The sequence below is a fragment of the Triticum aestivum genome, chromosome 6D (assembly GCF_018294505.1).
Source record: "Triticum aestivum cultivar Chinese Spring chromosome 6D, IWGSC CS RefSeq v2.1, whole genome shotgun sequence".
In the NCBI taxonomy this organism is placed as follows: domain Eukaryota; kingdom Viridiplantae; phylum Streptophyta; class Magnoliopsida; order Poales; family Poaceae; genus Triticum; species Triticum aestivum.
The window spans coordinates 409,739,968-409,758,992 of NC_057811.1; the positions used below are offsets into that span (position 1 = coordinate 409,739,968).

A 19,025-nucleotide genomic window follows, 5' to 3' on the forward strand; every position below is an offset into this window, starting at 1 on the left:
AGAGGAGGCGGCCCGCGCGTACGACGCGGCGGCGTGGCGCCTCCGACGGCCTCGTCGGGAGATGAATTTTCCCGACGCGTCGACGAGCCAGCGGGCGCAGGATCTTGCACCTCTCCCGCGGCTTTTCACCGACGAGGATCGTCGTGACAACCGGAGGCGGCAGCGTCGCCTCGCCATCGCCGAGATGGATGTGGAAGCCATGGCGGTGTGGCGCGAACGCTTCCCGCAGGACATCGTCAACGAGCGCCAGTTCTACAAGCAACGGAGGACGGAGGGCGAGGCAAGGAGGACGGAGCGAGCCGCCTATCGGGAGAACAAGCGTGCGCGGAAGCAGGCCGCTCAATTGAAAATGGAGCTAGGAGAAGCGTCGTCCTGGGACTCCGAGGACGAGCGGTATGCTGATGCCTACATTCAGACGTCGGAGAAGGACATTACCGAGTCAGAGTCGGAAAACGACGAGTAGTTAATCTTTTCTTTTAACAGTCTATGCTATGAACTATCTATGTATCCTTAAATTATCCGGCCACCCCAACGAGTAGTTCATCTTTCTTTTAACAGTTGATCCTTGGTACTATCTATGTTGAATTGGCAGGCGGCGTCGGCGACGAAGGAGGCGGGCGAGGGGCGATGTTGGATGGGGAGAGGGCAATGTGCCACCGACCAGCGGGACCGGGAAGAGGAGAGGGCGAGCGCGCGCGTCCGTCTCGTGTCCGCGCCGACGCAAATCCGGCTAAAAATGGGCCGGGAATGGGTCGCCCACGGACGAAAAGCGGACACGTGTTTGAGTCGGCGCGTTGGACCGCTTTTTGTGTCCGCGCCGACCCAAACGGATGGCGGAAGACGAAATGGATCGCCCATTAGAGTTGCTCTTATAGTAGTACTAGTAACAAATATGAGGGACACCTCTCAAACAAAACCAAATAAAGACATGAGCATTGAAGACCATGAACGTGTCCCAAGGGAATCCCAGAAGACAAGGCCCTGGTAAACGGCACGGCACAGGGTACTAATAATACGATCCCCATCGCGGCAGGACCGGATCTGTTCTTCCCCGTGCGTGGGTTGCTCTCATGTTGGCCATGTTATGCCACATGCCGCCACATTACTAGACCCACCTCGCATTTAACATCTCCAGATTTGCTAAAACAACCTATCCCTCCCCTTGATCAAATGCATAATTGGATCAACACTGCAGGCTTCTATGATTAGCAAGAATCCAATGAGAATTTTGGACTATGAGCTAAGATTTCCATGTCCCCTAATTACAGCATGAAGCACAACCAGTTCAGTATTCAGGGCTTCTGTAGTTCGGATGCTTCCTGGGAATTATGCCGAGATTTCGCACAAGACACAGTTCAGTTACGGGTAGATTCAGGAAAATGTCCCGTGAAGCAAAAGATGGCCCGAGTAATTTACTTAAACCTGACTTCGCTGGAAACATTTTATCAAACCAATCCGAGTGTGGCAGACAACTGCAAATACAAGAAACAAACCTTGGGACCAGCCGGGCCGCAGTGATACGAGCTTACCCAGGCAACAATACTGGATTCTACCTAGTGTACAGTTACAGACTAAGTGCACCAGCACTCCTGGTGACACCAATCAGTCAAATTGTTGGCGCAGGGCCATCTCAGTTTCGCTCTTCCACGATGCATGTGACGATTGCCCTCTCATCCTCTTCACTTTCTCCTTGTCTTTTACAGCAGAACCCTTCTTCTTCTCTGGCTCTTTAGCCTGCACCGGTCTGTCGTTGCAAACAGGGCATACCATTCCTTGCGCATGTGAATAGGTCTTTGGTATACCACACTGGAGGCACATTCTACAAATCGAAGAGAAAAAAACACAGTGAGGAGTCCTGTATAAGGCATATACCAGGAATGACAACAGATCGTATAAACAATTCAGCCATATATGTGCTTTTGTTCAGTTATTTCGTAGTTGTATTAGTGAAACAAAGTGGCCATCTGTTACCTTAGAAGCTCGGCAGCATCTTCTGGACCAGGATTTGCAGCGCCTATTTTCCTCTTTCCTTCAACAGAACCTGGAGGGTTGGCACCATTCTTCATGTCACTGCTAACTCGTTCGTGACCAGCAACCAACTGTGGTTTCGCCGACACAACCGCAACTGGAGACAGTTTTGTAGTCAGATTAGCCAAGAGATAATGAATTTGAAGTAGAATAATTAGCATGAGCAGAAGTGCAGAACTAAGACTTTTATCACATGTTAGCACATATGATAATATCTGCTTTACCATCTATCGCATACTCAAGCATATTAACAAGCTATTCCGCCAATAAGTAATTTTGCTAATCCTATTTAGAAAGGGAAAGTTATATCCATTCGACGAACATCCAACAGAACCTGGAGGATTGGCACCATTCTTCACGTCACTGCTAACTCGTTCACGGATGGCAACCATCTGTGGCTTCGCCGCCACAACCGCACCTGAACATAGTTTTTAGTAAGATTAGCCAGGAGCCAGCTTGGATTTGAAATATAATAATTGCCATTAGTAAAACTAGGGATATTATCAGAAGCCAGCACAGATGATAAGATCTGCTTTACTAGGCATCTCATATTCAAACATATTAACGAGCTATAAAATTATGTATCAAAATACAGATTCAATTCAAAAAGGCCAATTATATCCATTTGATGTACTCAAGCAGAGGATGGCGGGTTTTTGTGACCTATTTCCTCCTGCAAGAAGATAGATACCCAGATATATAGTCCTTCTAAGTCTCCTAACAAACACACCGCAGTAAGAACAGGATAATGGCCACAGCAATAAACACATTTACATATTTCTCACCTTATCTTGTGCTCTAAGAAATGGATGCCAATTTAATTATGCAATTTCTAGCACAAGCACATACATGGTGCACAAGTAGCATAGCACAATAATGTAATCACAACCCTCATTGTGTACATCAAACTAATAGAAGGCTAATATGTTGAATGCAGAACTAAACCGAAAAACATCTGTCTTCATTTGTATAAATGTGTTCCATCTCTCTTTTCTATCTAAATATGCTGGCCATGCCATCATCTTGGCTTCATGATACTTGTGTATAGCAATTAATCACTAGGACATGTAAAATAACAACAGAAAACAACACCAGTTCCCTGATTTTACTCACTTATCACAGACAATAGACCGGACATGTCATTCTAAACTACTGGCCACCATAAGCACACCAAGACGACTACAGATAAACTAATTTTCATGTAGGACACGAACCAGTGCATTGTAAGTCAGGCTAGAATCAAATCGACCAACTCTGGGCTCTAGCAAATAACAGTCTGGCCTCGCAATCGAAACACTAACCCCATGTCCCTATAGCAATGCAATTCCACAACCAGAGACCACTAAGAAAGTCGACACTACAGCAGGAACAACCAAACCTCCTCATATAATACGCTGACTGTGCCATGTTTGAACTATAGAATTCTGGTTCTACCACTAAATCCTCACTGCAAGTGTCAAAACACAGCCAGTTCTGAACCAGCACGAAGATCAAAGCACGATAATCTGCTGGAAAATTAGCAGTAGTTTAAGCGTCTCACCGGGAGGTGGCGGCTTTCTCCTCTTGGAGTTGGAGCGGCGATCGAGCACGCCGAGCGCCTCCCCGACCTCCTCGGGCTGGGCCACTCTGCGGTTGAGGAAAGCCGGGGGCCCGGAGATCTCGGCGAAGACATCTAGCGCCGAGGGCAGCGAGGAGTCCCCATCTCCGGGGCTAGGGTTTACGCGGGGGCGGGGCTTCGCAGCCGGCTTCGACGGAGCGGACTTCTCGTCTCCGTCAGATCCGGCCTCTTCGGCTGATGAGTCGCCGGAGTCGCTCAGCTCGGCGCCGGCGCCGGCGGCGGGGTCGTCGTCCTCGGCGGAGGAGTAGCCCCCTAGAAGCGCTAAGCTCATCGTGTCCGTTGTTCTTGGGCTTTCCTGGCTTGAGCGGCCGCAAATCTAGCAAAACTCTCTACGGCGCGGCGGAACAAAGAAGGGGCGGCGAGGTCCCTCTGCACGCAATTTTGGGCCAGCCCATGTGCGGGCGGGGCGGGCCGCCCCTGTTTTTTACATTTCGTTTTTCTCTTTTCCTTTTTTCTTTTCTACTACTTTCGTTCTTTATTTTTCCAAATAATTCGGGATTACAAAAATGCTCGTGATTAAAAAATAAAACTGGAAAAAATGTTCCAGAAATCATAAAGTGTAAAAAAATGCTTAAAATTTTGAAAAATAGTCGGGAAATCATAAAATGATTGTCATTTCGAAAAAATATCTGTAGATTCAAAATGTTTTTCACGATTTTAAAAAATATTCAGGAAATCAAATAATGTACACGATTTTGAAAAAATGTTCTCATATTCCAAAAATGTTTGTGGATTTTTAAAATTTTGTGAATTCAAAAAGTTCAAAACAATTCAAAAAGTGTACAAGAATTTCAAAATTTGTTCCAAAATTTCAAAAAAGTTAAATGATTCAAAAATTGTTCATCAAAACAAAAAATGTTCGTGAATTTCAGAAAATATGTTTGTCGATCAAAACAATTCACCAATTCAAAACAATGTTCACGTGTGTCACAAAATGTTCCTAATTTCAGAAAAAACTATTCACAAATATGAAAAAAATTCATGATTTTCCAAAACAATCACGAAGCTGAGAAATGTTTATGATTTTAAAAAATGTTAATGACCTCAAAAAATGTTCAGGAATTTGAAATATGTTCGCAAAAAAGAAAAAAGAAAAAGGAAAATAGAAAAGAAGAAAGGAAAGAAAAAACAAGAAGAAAAAGGGAAAATAAGTAATTGAAAAAAGGAAAAAAGAAACAAAAAACAGAAAACAGAAAACAGAAAAATGAAAATACTGGTTGAGGGAAGCTCCCAAAAATCGGTGGGGACAAAAACCGAGAATGAGCTGTCTCGCAGAAGCGGTCACGCCGGGGGTACGTGTTATGACGCTATCGGTCGACCTATGGGAACCCTTAAGGTATCCCTTGTGGGAAACCCTTAAGGTATTGGTGGTTTGAGACCATGTCGCACTCTAGCTACCGCCACATGTCGCTCGTGAACATTTCTCAACTTCTTGGATGGGTTTATTTTATTGTATGGGTTTGTTTATTTTACTTCATTGTTTATTTTTTTCCAAAATCATGAGGGAGCGGTTTTGGAATATAAATCACGCTCCCTCATGATTTTATTTATTTTATTTTATTTTTGTGTATGGGTTTTCAGGGTTTATTTGTTTTTTCAGTTCTTTTTGGATTTTTAGTTTTCACCTGATTTTTCCTAGATTTTCGATAATTTTTTTGAAAAATAAATTTTGCGCAAAACACATGCTTTTTCTTACACGAGAAGCACATATTTGCTTCTCATGGAGACATAGATTTGCTTCCACCATGTGCCTCTCGCAAAGGAAAAAAATGCTTTTTTTCCAATAAATGCAAAGTTGTGCCTCTCAGAAAAGAAAAAAATGCATTTTATTGGCTTTCATGAGAGACACGGATTTGCTTCGCATAGAAGCATATATATTCATTCATGAGAGGCATGATTGTACCTCTCGGAACGAGAAAAAACACATTTTTTTTGCTTCCATGGGAGGCACATGTATACTTTTTGCGGAGACACAAATTTGCTTTCGTGTGAGACACCACTATGCCACTTAGAAAATAAAACAATCGCGTTTTTTTGTTTCACGAGAGGCACTAATTTTCTTCTCATGGAGACACAGATATGCTTCCGCGAGAAGCACTATTGTGCCTCTTGAAAATGGAAAAAAGACTGTGTTCGATTTTTACTGGGTTTTCACATAAAAAATCATTGAAACATATTAAATGATATGTAGTTTTAAAGATTTTGACATGGGAAATCCAACGATGAAAACATTTCGGGATTTGGGCACACGGTTCATGAGATAAAACGTATTGAAAAGCAAATCTACGAAAAAAAGGAAAACTCACAGGTTGCCATGTGTCAGCCCCTGAGAAGGTGAGAGTGACCTTTGCAAAGAGTACCTCTTAAGTAGTCATTTTCATAAAGTAGGATCTTCCCTTGCTTATAGCATATGTTTTTTTAGCAACAGTGAGACATAATATTTTTAGACAAAACGGGACACATGGTTGCCCCGCATGAAGCGAGCACGACACTTGGCCAGCCCAGCGAGCAGGAGGCCACAAGCCTCAAAAGCTTTTGTTTTTTATAATTCTTTTTACATTTTTGTTTTTGTTTTTCTACTTCTGTAATATTTCCAAATATTTCAAATATATATAATACAAAAACTCTTTACAATTTTTTTAAAAATCTTAATCATGCATTCAAAAAGTTAAATGTGTATATAAAATGTCTTCGACGTATACAGAAAATGTACAATTTGTATGGAAAAAAGTACCCATCCAAAAATATAATTTTTCAAAACTGTTATTCATATATTCAAAAAAATATTAAACATGTATACAAAACATATTCCTGGTATTGTACAATGTGTATGAAAAATAGATATAAAACAATATATTTAAAAAATATGAATCCACTATTTATAGAATGTTAAACATGTATATAGAAAAATGTTCTTGATGTATAAAAAATGCACAATGTTTAATTTTCCAAATCATGTACATTTTTCCCGAAGTATACAAAAATACAAAATGTTTATGAAAAATATACATGAACATATATATTTTACAAAATGTTAATCATGAATTTATAAAATGTTGAACGTGTGTATAAAAAAGTTCCTAATGTATATAAATTTTTTGCAAAAAACAAAAATAGTAAATACAAAAACAAAGAAATAAAGAAAAACGAATAAAGAAAAAAGAAAAAATCAGTAAAACTAAGAAAAAAGGAAGTCAAGAAAAAAAGGCAGTAAAACCATGAAAAATGAAGAAACCAGTAAAAAACAAAGAAAGACATAAAATATAAAAAATCATGAAGAAACAAAGAAAACTGAAAAGTAAAACAAAAACAGTAGAAACATCAGAAAAAATACCATAAAACTATACAACGGGGATCCATCGTCCTCATCCGAGCGAGGGGCGAACAAATTATAAATTAACAATGTAACAGTTATATTTAGCCGATTGACAATATAAGAGAATGAATGAACCAAAGAAAACAAGAACAGTGCAACTAAATCCTCATCGAATTACTAGTGGCATTACGTACAGACTTACTCTATATTTTTAAACAATGTCGAAGATAAATTTATAAAATCATTTTGTATTAAGCAAATGTTGTAACATCCCAATTTTCAATTTGGATGTTATATATGGGTCATTATATGCATGTCATATTTTATTTGCATTTTGTTAGTGATCCTGGAAATCCTAAGCAACTTAAGGATCCAAGGAGAGAGTTGGGGATTTCATTTATTTTCATATTTGAATTTTCTCAAATTTGAAAAGAGGATCAATTTGGTTTTAATATTTTTCTCTCCAAATATTTCTAATATTAAAAATAAAAGAGAGAAGATAACATAACTTCTTCAAAAGAGAGGAATATTGGAGGAAAAAATTTAAAATCAAATATATATTTTATTTGTATTAGAAAAAAATATGCATTTTTGAAAATTTCATTTTTAGGCCAGAAAAATGTTCACTTTGTTCTAAATATTTTATTTGGACGGCAAAAATTGTTTTCGGTATTTTTAGAATCTTTTATATTTTATTAGGAGTTTTATTCACGCGAAATTTTATAAAAAAAAGTTTCCTGCCTGACTCCGGCCCACCTCGCGCCACCGCCATCCCGCGCCATGCCGCCGTGCCGCCGAGGGGAGTCCGAGCCGGACTCCACCCCGCGGCGCCCCCTCCTCCAAGCCGCGCCCCCGACCCCTTTATAATGCGTCGCCCCGCCGCCTCCACCCCGTCCCTCCACCGCCGCCGCAGCCGCAAGCCCGCGCCGCCGCCTATCGCCGCCCGCTCACGCCGCTGCGTGCCGCAGCCACCACCGCCGCAGCCCGCTAGCGCCGCGACGCCACCTCGCCTCGCCGTTGCCCGTCGTCGTCGGAGATCTCGCCGGACTCGTCGGATCTCGCCGCCGCCGACCCCTGGTTTTTTTTATTGAACCGGTAAAACCGCCAAAACCGCTGCCCCTTTTTTTAGGTTTTTCATTAGATCGGGTTTTTTTTCGAGTTCGCTAATTAGCGAACGTTCACTCGAACGTCACTGTTAGCGAACGTATTCGCGCGTTTGTCCCTGATAGCGAACGTTCGTTCGTTAGTGTTTTCTTTTTATTTTATTTTCGGCTAGGGACCTATCCGCGATTATTTTTTATCGCAGATTAGCCCCTGATCTTCAAACCCTCGCAACTTTTTGCTCGTTTATCCAAATCCAGTGAAACCGATGCCAAAATATTTTTCTCGAACCCCTCTTTCCAGATAACCAACTTGAACATGGTTTTGACAATTTAAAATTTGGTTTCAAGCAGATTTGTTTTCGAACTTTTTTTGATCGTAGTTTGAGTTTCGTAGCTCCGATTTGATTGAATCTTTTTGCAAATCGAAGCTCTTCTCTTGAACTTTCAGTTTGGATATTTTCCGTTGAGTTTTACCCTTGCATCTTATGCTTGAGTGCTTATGTATGCTATTGTTTGTTTGCGATAGAGTTTTCGGAGTGCGAAGCGTGCTACTACGAGTCACTAGGATTTTCAGATCGTCAGCAAGGCAAGTAACACTTTGATCATACCCCTTTATTACCCAGTTTTTATGCATTAGTTTCAACCCTCAAACATTGCATGGTTAGGATTTGTTAACATGTGGGCTCTGGGAAGTAGATGATGAGGTAGAACCTATTGCCCTGTTATTTCAAACCTTGGGAGTTACTTCTACGTTATGCTTATACTTCTATGCTATGCTCGTAGACGTGGTTTGGTTTGAGTGATTCATGACAGTTGTGAGAGATTATTGTTAACTAAGGTTTAACTTAAGGTGGCTACTTTAATACACATCTGGGTGGATTGTTTGTGGGCACCTGGGGAATCCAGTGTTGTCCAAGGAGATCCTGGGGAATCCATGTGATCATCTTATGGTTCGCCACCCAGGCTCAAATGGGATCATAAGATTATTCATGCTAGAAACTTCCGTGTGCAGCCACAAGCCATTATGGGCTCTGGCATAGTCGAGTATGTTGTGTGACCTCTTTCAGTGGTAAACTAGCAGATGTAGGGGATTGTAGGTGGTATGGTTTACCCGTCGAAGGAGTTAATGCTTCTGAAAGACTGTGTCTCGGTCATCCGCTTCTCAAACACCATGTAGTGCGAGAAATCCAACGGAGGAGATCGAGTCTTGTGGGAAAAAGTGCGCAAACCTCTGCAGAGTGTACAAACTAATCATGGTTAGCCGTGTCCCCGGTTATGGACATCTTGAGTATCTGGTGCTTGAATTATTATGATGATCTCATCACTTTACTTAATTAATTTTGTTGGATTATTGATTACTAATTTTGGGATTGAGATGGGGTTTCCATTCTCAATGTTTTCAACAAACTTTGTAGTTAAATAAAATATACTCCTTTGCAGTAGGGAAAAATTGGTTTTACGCAAAAATGATAACCATAGAGCCTCCACCAGCCATATATGCATGTAGTGATAGCTATTATCTTGTTCATTGCTCTACAGTGTTATTTTGCCAGCATATTCCATGTGCTGACCCGTTTTAGTTAGATGGCGTGCACTCAGCTATGCCGTTGGAGTTGATGGAATCATTTATCTTCGAAGCTTCCGCTATTATTTTAGTTAGATGGCCTTAAGCCATATTATTGTAACAAGTTCTCTTTTGAAACATTCGATGTAATAAGTGTGTGATTGAACTCTGTTATAAATCCTTCAAGTACTGTGTGTGTCAGCATTACCGATCCAAGGATGACACTTCTACACACAGATTTGACCGTCTGAGGTCGGATCGCTACAAGATGGTATCAGAGCACACGCTAACTGTAGGACGCGACCACTAAGAAAAGCCATAGGGTTCTCTTCTCTACTTATTTCTGACTCCTCTCCATTTTCTACTCTATAGATGGCGGACTCGAGGAACAAGTTCACTCAACCGGATGAAGACACACCTTTTGGACGACACTTGAAGGAAGTCACTAGGTACCTGAACATCGGAATACCTAGCTTCACCGGGACCTGCACCGCCACTTTACCAGAAGAGGAGCGCTGGATGATTCGAGTTCATGTTTCAGGAAGGACATTCGCGCCAGTTACTGAGCCCATAGGGTTTTCCTTTGATGCACCAACCTGGAGTCTAGGAAAGAGCATGGCAACTCACATCGCCATGGGACGCATCGGTGAAGTATACAACAAGGATCTTAAGGACACCATCTACCAGATATGTGGGCACCGAGATGAGCAATGGGAGATGATTTGCACCAGGAGGGACAAGTCCATTGCAGCCTACATCCAGGAATTAAACCAGCACATTCGCCGCCAGGAGAACCAGATGTGCGCCAACATGATCGACCTGAAGAAGGAGATGACCAAGAACATGGAGCTAGAAGAAGAACTCAAGTCTACCCGCGATGGATATGAAGAGGAGATTGCAGTACTACTGGAGAAGAATGAAGACCTGGAGAAGAAGCTATGAGTATTCATGGGAGATCCCGCACCTGAGGAGGACATCCGTTCTGAAGACTACATCATCATCGACGACACCGACTCCGACCCTGATAGTGATGATGATTATGAAGACGAAGCTGGAGCAGATATCATGGAGTCTTCCACCGATCAAAATTTCTAGTCGACCACCATATTATCAGTAGTATTCCCCCATATATGTATATAGAAATAGTCCCAGCATTTTGTAGCGGTAGTTAGATCAATTGTATGCCCTTGTTTGAATTGAGTGATATGATATGATTTTGTGTTTGTCTCATGTGCATATGGGTAGTGATTTCTCTTTAGACCTCACTCTATTCTCACTTCCCTCTAAACCCATCAGTTGCCTCCGAGACGTGACACCAGATTTGTCTTTCCACCGGAGCTCACTCAGTTGATCCAACAGCAGAATGCCTTGATGCAGCTACTAGTTCAGAACCAAGGCAACAACAACAACAACCCACCGCCACCACCTCCAGTTGACAACTTAGCCCGTTTTCTGAGGTTGAATCCGCCGGTGTTTTCCAGTAGCACCGAGCCGATTGTTGTAGATGATTGGCTCCGCAGGATTGGAAGGGAGCTGACCACCACAGGTTGCACAGATGCTGAGAAAGTGCGTTTTGCCGCGCACCAACTGGATGGACCCGCAACCTCATGGTGGGAGAATTACACCACCACTTTTCCCATAGCCAATGTCACTTGGGATCAGTTTCAGCAAGCTTTTCGCACATCACATGTCTCAGCTGGAGCAATGAGTATGATGAACAAGGTGCTCATGGAGTTCTTGGATAAGTTTGTTGTGGTGTTCATTGATGATATTTTGGTATACTCGAAGAATGAAGAGGAACACAAGGAGCACTTGCGCTTAGTTCTCGAGAAGCTCAGGGAACACCAGTTATATGCCAAGTTCAGCAAGTGTGAGTTTTGGTTGAAGGAAGTTGGATTTCTTGGACATGTTATATCGGGAGAAGGTGTAGCAGTAGACCCTACCAAGGTTCAGTCTGTCACTGAGTGGTTGGCACCCACCTCAGTGGGAGAGATCCGCAGTTTTCTTGGACTCGTGGGATATTACCGGAGATTCATTGAGAATTTTTCCAAGATTGCGAAGCCCATGACGGAGTTGTTGAAGAAGGACACCAAATTCAAATGGACCGAAGAATGTGAGGCTAGTTTCCAGGAGTTGAAGAAGCGATTAGTTACAGTCCCAGTGCTAATTCTTCCAGATACACGCAAGGATTTCCAAGTATATTACGATGCTTCTCGCCAAGGACTTGGAGGTGTACTCATGCAAGACAGAAGAGTTGTTTCATATGCCTCACGACAGCTTCGACCACATGAGTTGAATTATGCCACGCATGATTTGGAGTTAGCAGCCGTAGTGCATGCGCTCAAGACCTGGAGACATTTTCTTATTGGAAACCATTGTGATGTGTACACGGATCACAAGAGTTTGAAGTACATCTTCATGCAGAAGGAACTGAATCTCAGGTAAAGGAGATGGTTGGAGCTTATAAAGGATTATGATATGAAGCTACATTATCATCCAGGAAAGGCCAATGTCGTAGCAGACGCTTTGAGCCGGAAGAGTTATGTCAATACCCTCGTAAGCGGAGGATTACCGCAGGAGTTAGTTGACGATCTCAAGGAACTTCGTTTGGAGATAGTTCCAAGAGGTTTTGTTGCGGCAATGGAAGTTCAGTCTACATTATTGGGAAAGATTTGAGAAGCTTAGAAGGATGACAAGGAAATTGCTGCGATAAAGGAGAAGATGAGCAAAGGAAAGGCCAAGGGTTTTCGTGAGGATGAGCACGAAACCTTATGGTTTGAGGACCGTGTATATGTACCAATAATGCAGAGATCAGGAAGTTAATACTTCAGGAGGCCCACGATACGCCATACTCAATACACCCCGGAAACACCAAGATGTATTTGGACTTGAAGGAGCATTTCTGGTGGACAGGTATGAAGAAGGATATTGCCGAGTATGTAGCCGTATGTGATGTATGTCAGCGAGTGAAGGCAGAACATCAGAAGCCGGCAGGATTGCTTCAGCCTATGCCGATACCCGAATGGAAGTGGGATAAGGTTGGCATGGATTTCATTACCGGATTACCCAGGACCCGATCGAGATATGATTATATCTGGGTAGTAGTTGATCGTTTGACCAAAATGGCTCACTTTATTCTAGTGAAAACCACCTATACGAGTGCGAAGTTGGCCAAGATATATATGACCAGAATCGTATGGCTGCACGGAGTTCCGAGGATCGTCGTATCAGATAGAGGAACACAGTTTACTTCGATGTTTTGGAATCAGTTGCACGAAACTCTGGGTACCAGGCTAGAGTTTAGCACAACTTTTCATCCGCAGACAGATGGACAGACTGAGCAAGTCAATCAGATTCTGGAGGACATGTTGAGAGCCTGTGCACTAGATTATGGATCCAGTTGGGATGATAATCTACCTTACGCAGAGTTCTCCTATAACAACAACTACCAGGCTAGTTTGAAGATGGCACCTTTCGAAGCTTTGTATGGAAGAAGGTGCAGGACACCGTTGATGTGGGATGAAGTTGGAGACCGTCAGTTGTTTGGACCAGATTTGATTAAGGAATCTGAAGAGAAGGTTAAGTTGATTAGAGATAGACTGGAGGTAGCTCAGTCCAGGCAGAAGAGTTATGCCGATACTAAACGCAAGGAGGTAGTGTATGAAATCGGAGACAGAGCATATCTTCGTGTGTCACCACTCCAAGGAGTTAACCGATTTGGAGTTAAGGGAAAGTTAGCCCCAAGATTTGTAGGACCATATCGTGTTCTGGAACGTATGGGAGAAGTTGCCTAGAAGTTGGAGTTACCCGAAGGTTTGACAGGAGTTCATGATGTGTTTCACGTTTCCCAGTTGAAGAAGTGCCATGCAGAGATGGCCAATATTCCTCTAAGAGATACAGTGCCCCTGGAAGCAATTCAGTTGGATAATGATCTAACCTACGAGGAGAAACCAGTCAAGGTTATTAAGTTTTGCAAAGTGCAGTGGAGCCACCATATCGAGGATGAAGCCACCTGGGAGCGAGAAGAAGACCTACGGAAAGACCACCCACACCTATTTTCTGGCCAACCGAATCTCGAGGGCGAGATTCATCTTAAGGGGGTAGGTTTGTAACATCCCAATTTTCAATTTGGATGTTATACATAGGTCATCATATGCATATCATATTTTATTTGCATTTTGTTAGTGATCCTGGAAATCCTAAGCAACTCAAGGACCCAAGGAGAGAGTTGGGGATTTCATTTATTTTCATATTTGAATTTTCTCAAACTTGAAAAGAGGCAATTTGGTTTTAATATTTTTCTCTCCAAATATTTCTAATATTAAAAATAAAAGAGAGAAGATAATATGACTTCTTCAAAAGAGAGGAATATTGGAGGAAATTTTTTAAAATCAAATATATATATTATTTGGATTTTATTCGAGATTTTATTTGTATTAAAAAAATATGCATTTTTGAAAATTGCATTTTTAGGCCAGGAAAATGTTCACTTTGTTCTAAATATTTTATTTGGACGATGAAAATTGTTTTTGGCATTTTTAGAATTTTTTAAAATTTATTAGGATTTTTATTCGGGCGAATTTTTTTTTAAAAAAAAGTTTCCCGCCCAACTCGGCCGAAGACCCAGCCGAGCAGGCCGGCCCACCTAGCGCCACCGCCTTCCCGCGCCACACCATCGCGCCGCAGCCGGACGCCGAGGGGAGTCTGCGCCGGACTCCACCCCGCGGTGCCCCCTCCTCCAAGCCGCGCCCCCGGCCCCTTTATAATGCGCCGCCCCGCCGCCGCCTCCACCCCATCCCACCAGCGCCGCAGCCGCCGCTTGCCGCCGCCCGCTCGCGCCGCCGCCTGCCGCAGCCACCACCGCCGCAGCCCGCTAGCGCCGCGCCGCCGCCCCCGACGCCGCCCCGCCTCGCCATTGCCCGCTGCCGCCGGAGATCTCGCCGCCGCCCCGCCTCGCCGTTGCCCGCTGCCGCCGGAGATCTCGCCGCCGCCGACCGTCGGTTTTTTTTGTTGAACCGGTAAAACCGTCAAAACCGCCGCCCGTTTTATAGGTTTTTCGTTAGATCGGTTTTTTTCAACTTCGCTAATTAGCGAACGTTCACTCGAACGTCATTGTTAGCGAACGTATTCGCCCGTTTTTCCCTGATAGCGAACGTTCGTTCGTTAGTGTTCTTTTTTTATTTTATTTTCGGCCAGGGACCTATCCGCGATTTTTTTATCGCAGATTAGCCCCTGATCTTCAAACCCTCGCAACGTTTTGCTCGTTTATCCAAATCAAGTGAAACTGATGCCAAAATCTTCGTCTTGAACCCCTCTTTCCAGATAACCAACTTGAACATGGTTTTGAAAATTTAAAATTTGGTTTCAAGAAGATTTATTTTCGAACTTCTTTTGATCGTAGTTTGAGTTTTGTAGCTCCGATTTGATTGATTCTTTTTGCAAATCGAAGCTCTTCTCTTGAACTTTCAGTTTGGATCTTTTCTGTTGAGTTTGACCCTTGCATCTTATGCTTGAGTGCTTATGTATGCTATTGTTTATTTGCGATACAGTTTCCGGAGTGCGAAGCGTGCTACTACGAGTCATTAGGGTTTTCAGATCGTCAGCAAGGCAAGTAACACTTTGATCATACTCCTTTATTACCCAGTTTTTATGCATTAGTTTCAACCCTCAAACATTGCATGGTTAGGATTTGTTAACATGTGGGTTCTGGGAAGTAGATGATGACGTAGAACCTATTGCCCTGTTATTTCAAACCTTGGGAGTTACTTCTACGTTATGCTTATACTGCTATGCTATGCTCGTAGACGTGGTTTGGTTTGAGTGATTCATGACGGTTGTGAGAGATTATTGTTAACTAAGGTTTAACTTAAGGTGGCTACTTTAATACATATCTGGGTGGATTGTTTGTGGGAACCTCGGGAATCCAGTGTTGTCCAAGGAGATCCCGGGGAATCCGTGTGATCATCTTATGGTTCGCCACCCAGGCTCAAAGGGATCATAAGATTATTCATGCTAGAAACTTCCGTGTACAGCCACAAGCCATTATGGGCTCTGGCATAATCGAGTATGTTGTGTGACCTCTTTCACTGGTAAACTAGTAGATGTAGGGGATTGTAGGTGGTACGATTTACCCATCGAAGGAGTTAATGCTTCTGAAAGACTGTGTCTCGGTCATCCGCTTCTCAAACACCATGTAGTGCGAGAAATCCAATGGAGGAGATCGAGTCTTGTGGGGAAAAGTCCGTAAACCTCTGCAGAGTGTACAAACTAATCATGGTTAGCCGTGTCCCCGGTTATGGACATCTTGAGTATCTGGTGCTTGAATTATTATGATGATCTCATCACTTTACTTAATTAATTTTGGTGGGTTATTGATCACTAATTTTGGGATTGAGATGGGGTTTCCATTCTTAATATTTTCAACAAACGTTGTAGTTAAATAAAATATATTCCTTTGTAGTAGGGAAAAATTGGCTTTACCCAAAAATGATAACCATAGAGCCTCCACCAGCCATATATGCATGTAGTGATAGCTATTATCTTGTTCATTGCTCTACGGTGTTATTTTGCCAGCATATTCCATGTGCTGACCCGTTTCGGGCTGCAACGTATTATGTTGCAGACTTTTTAGACGAAGAGTAAGGTGCGCTAGGTCGTTGTCGTGCACTCAGTTATGCCGTTGGAGTTGATGGACTCATTTATCTGTGAAGCTTCCGCTATTATTTTAGTTAGATGGCCTTAAGCCATATTATTGTAACAAGTTCTCTTTTGAGACATTCGATGTAATAAGTGTGTGATTGAACTCTGTTATAAATCCTTCAAGTACTGCGTGTGTCAGCATTACCGATCCAGGGATGACACTTATACACAGAGATTTGACCGTCTGAGGTCGGATCGCTACAAATGTTTACTTCACAATTTAAAATGTTTTCGCATACTTTGATGAATGTTCACCGTATATTGAGTTTTTTCCAATTTGTCTTTCAGATTTTTTCCCAAGTATTTAGAAAATATCTATTCATATATTAAAATATTCATTGTGTAGTTAAGAATAGTCATTGTGTAATTAAATAAATATTAATCATATATTTAAAAATGATCGTTGTGCACTCCAAAGTTATTCCGAAAAACTTGAAGAAAATTATGTAATTATATTAAAATAGAAATATAATGTAAAATATAATATAAAAGTGAAATTAAAAGGTAAAAAAGGAAAGTAAACGTGATAATTAAGAAAAATACGAAGAGATAACAAGAGAAAAAAGCCACACAGATCTGTAAAAATCATAGAAGAAGAAAAAAGTTAAAAGAAATATGGAAATATGGGCCGGCACAAGATGCGCCCTCCCTATGTGCGAGTTTTATTTTACTTTGGAAATTTCCAAAACTATTTAAATTTTATTTTTTCAGGATATTTAACAATGTTCCCAGATAAAAAAATAATAAATTTTATGTACGCTCATGTATATGAAAGAAATCTTGGATTTTTAAATGTTGACAAATTTATTTATTTTTGCAAATTTCGAAAGGTGTTCGTGAATTCAAAATGTTAGGAAGTTTTGAAAACATTCATGAACCTTAAGAAAGAGAAATAAAAAACAAAACAACCCTACCCCTCCCCCCCTCCCCAACAGAAAAAACACATAAAAAACCCAGGTGAAAGCTTGTAGAAGTTTTACAAAACCAATATGAGGTGCTCCTACATGGGCCGACCCACTTGACCATAAGTAAGTTAGGCGAGGTGTGCGTTATCTACCACAAGAGCATAAGGCGCCGAGCCGGGATTTTTCTAGAATATGTATGAGCATGCGTATCATTGTAGTAAAGAAGTCACAAAACAACCAAGCCGCGTCACGAGCACCGCAGAAGACCTCTACAACATGACCAAGACCCGAGGACAGCACATACCAACGTACCCATACCCATTGCACCAAGAGGAAGTCGGCAGGTGGACCACAGGCTTTGAGCATACCTAGAGAAGGCGTCGTTATGAGTGCATCAGCGACGGTGTACGTTGCACCAGGACTAAACGTCTCCAAGGAGGGAACGCTGCCATGACGCCACCGCCTCCGCCTGGACCGGTCGGACCAAGGGTTTCCCTAGAGGAAGGGAGACTGCTCATTGGATGAGAAAGAGGGCATCAAGGAATTTGCCCTCACGGAGAGGTCCCATCTAACAAATTAAACATTGGAATATATAATGTTCCTGATGTATATGTAAAATGTACAATGTGTACAAAAAAATAGACATCCAAAAATGTTAATCATGTATACGAAAAAATTGCAAAGAAAAACGACAAGAACTACTAAATATAAAAAAAGAAAACAAAGAAAAAAATAAATGTTCACAAATGTGAAAATAAGTATTTTAAAGAAATAATTTTATTTTAAAAGATGTTCACAAATGTAAAAAAATTATTTCAAAACCAGAAAAAGGTTCACAAATTTGAAAACATACTCGAAATTTAAAAATAAGTCCACAAACTTAAAATAACATCCTTAGATTTCAAAACATCGTCATTAATTTCAAAAACCATATTAAAAACGAAAATAGTTTACTTTAAGAAATATGTTAAGTAGGAGTTTAAATATGTTTAGTGTATAGCAAAAAATATGTTCATCGTCTACTAAAAAATTCATGATATATTAGAAAACTTATCTCGGTATATTAAACAATCGTTCAATGTATATTGCAAAAATAATTAGTGTATATTACAAAACAAATTGTATATAAAAATGTGTTCCCTGTGTATTTAAATATTGTTCATCATTTATTGAAATATAAAAGGAAAAGGAAAAATTTCGAACATTTTTCAAAAAAATTGCGAACATTTATTTTTTGAACAAGAACCTTTCTGAGATTTTGATTTTTTTAAACCATTTTTTTAATTCTAAGTATTTTTTGAAACTTATTTTGGTTGCAAATATAAATATCTTTGAAATTTTTTAAAATTGAGTATTTTTGAAAATTTTGTTCAATTTGTGAATAAATTTACAAGTCAGAACATTATGTGAAATGTCCAAAACGAAATGCAAACATTTTCTTAATAAACCTTGACGAAAAACCAAATCCAGAAGAAAACATTAAAATGAAATTAATAACTAGAAAGAAATAAAGTCAATAAAAACTAGTCAGAAAAGAAAAAAATAGAATAGACCACCGAGAAAGAAAAATCATAGACCAAAAAATAAAAAAGAAACAACGAACACGAGTGATATCGAGTCTCAGTGCAAAATGGCTCTGGCTTCTCTTTAAAGTAACTAGGAAAAATCAATATGGATTGTCAGAGGCTTATCTCTCCGATATGACTTTTAGAATTTTTTTCCTGAAGTCAACCTAAAATGGAGATGTTGGGCCTTTAGCTCGCCCACAATCGCAAGCCCACTAGCATAAGGC

General features: G+C 41.2%; 1 protein-coding gene across 1 annotated transcript; it reads right to left on the reverse strand.

Moving 5' to 3' along the window:
• Positions 1-1,411: 1,411 nt before the first annotated feature.
• Positions 1,412-3,970, reverse strand: LOC123145448 (uncharacterized). Its single transcript, XM_044564861.1, has 4 exons — positions 3,569-3,970; positions 2,363-2,446; positions 1,972-2,125; positions 1,412-1,819 (listed from the first exon to the last, which is right to left on the reverse strand). Exons 1-4 carry the CDS (start codon positions 3,915-3,917, stop codon positions 1,603-1,605), a joined length of 804 nt encoding a protein of 267 aa, XP_044420796.1. The 5' UTR covers positions 3,918-3,970; the 3' UTR covers positions 1,412-1,602.
• Positions 3,971-19,025: the final 15,055 nt, after the last annotated feature.

Excerpts from the sequence above, each read along its gene's own strand:
- LOC123145448 (XM_044564861.1), bottom strand. The coding sequence starts at position 3,917 with ATGAGCTTAGCGCTTCTAGGGGGCTACTCCTCCGCCGAGGACGACGAC. Across the intron at positions 2,447-3,568 it reads GAGAAAGCCGCCACCTCCCG|GTGCGGTTGTGGCGGCGAAG; the intron begins GTGAGACGCTTA and ends AACTATGTTCAG. Across the intron at positions 1,820-1,971 it reads GATGCTGCCGAGCTTCTAAG|AATGTGCCTCCAGTGTGGTA; the intron begins GTAACAGATGGC and ends TTCGATTTGTAG.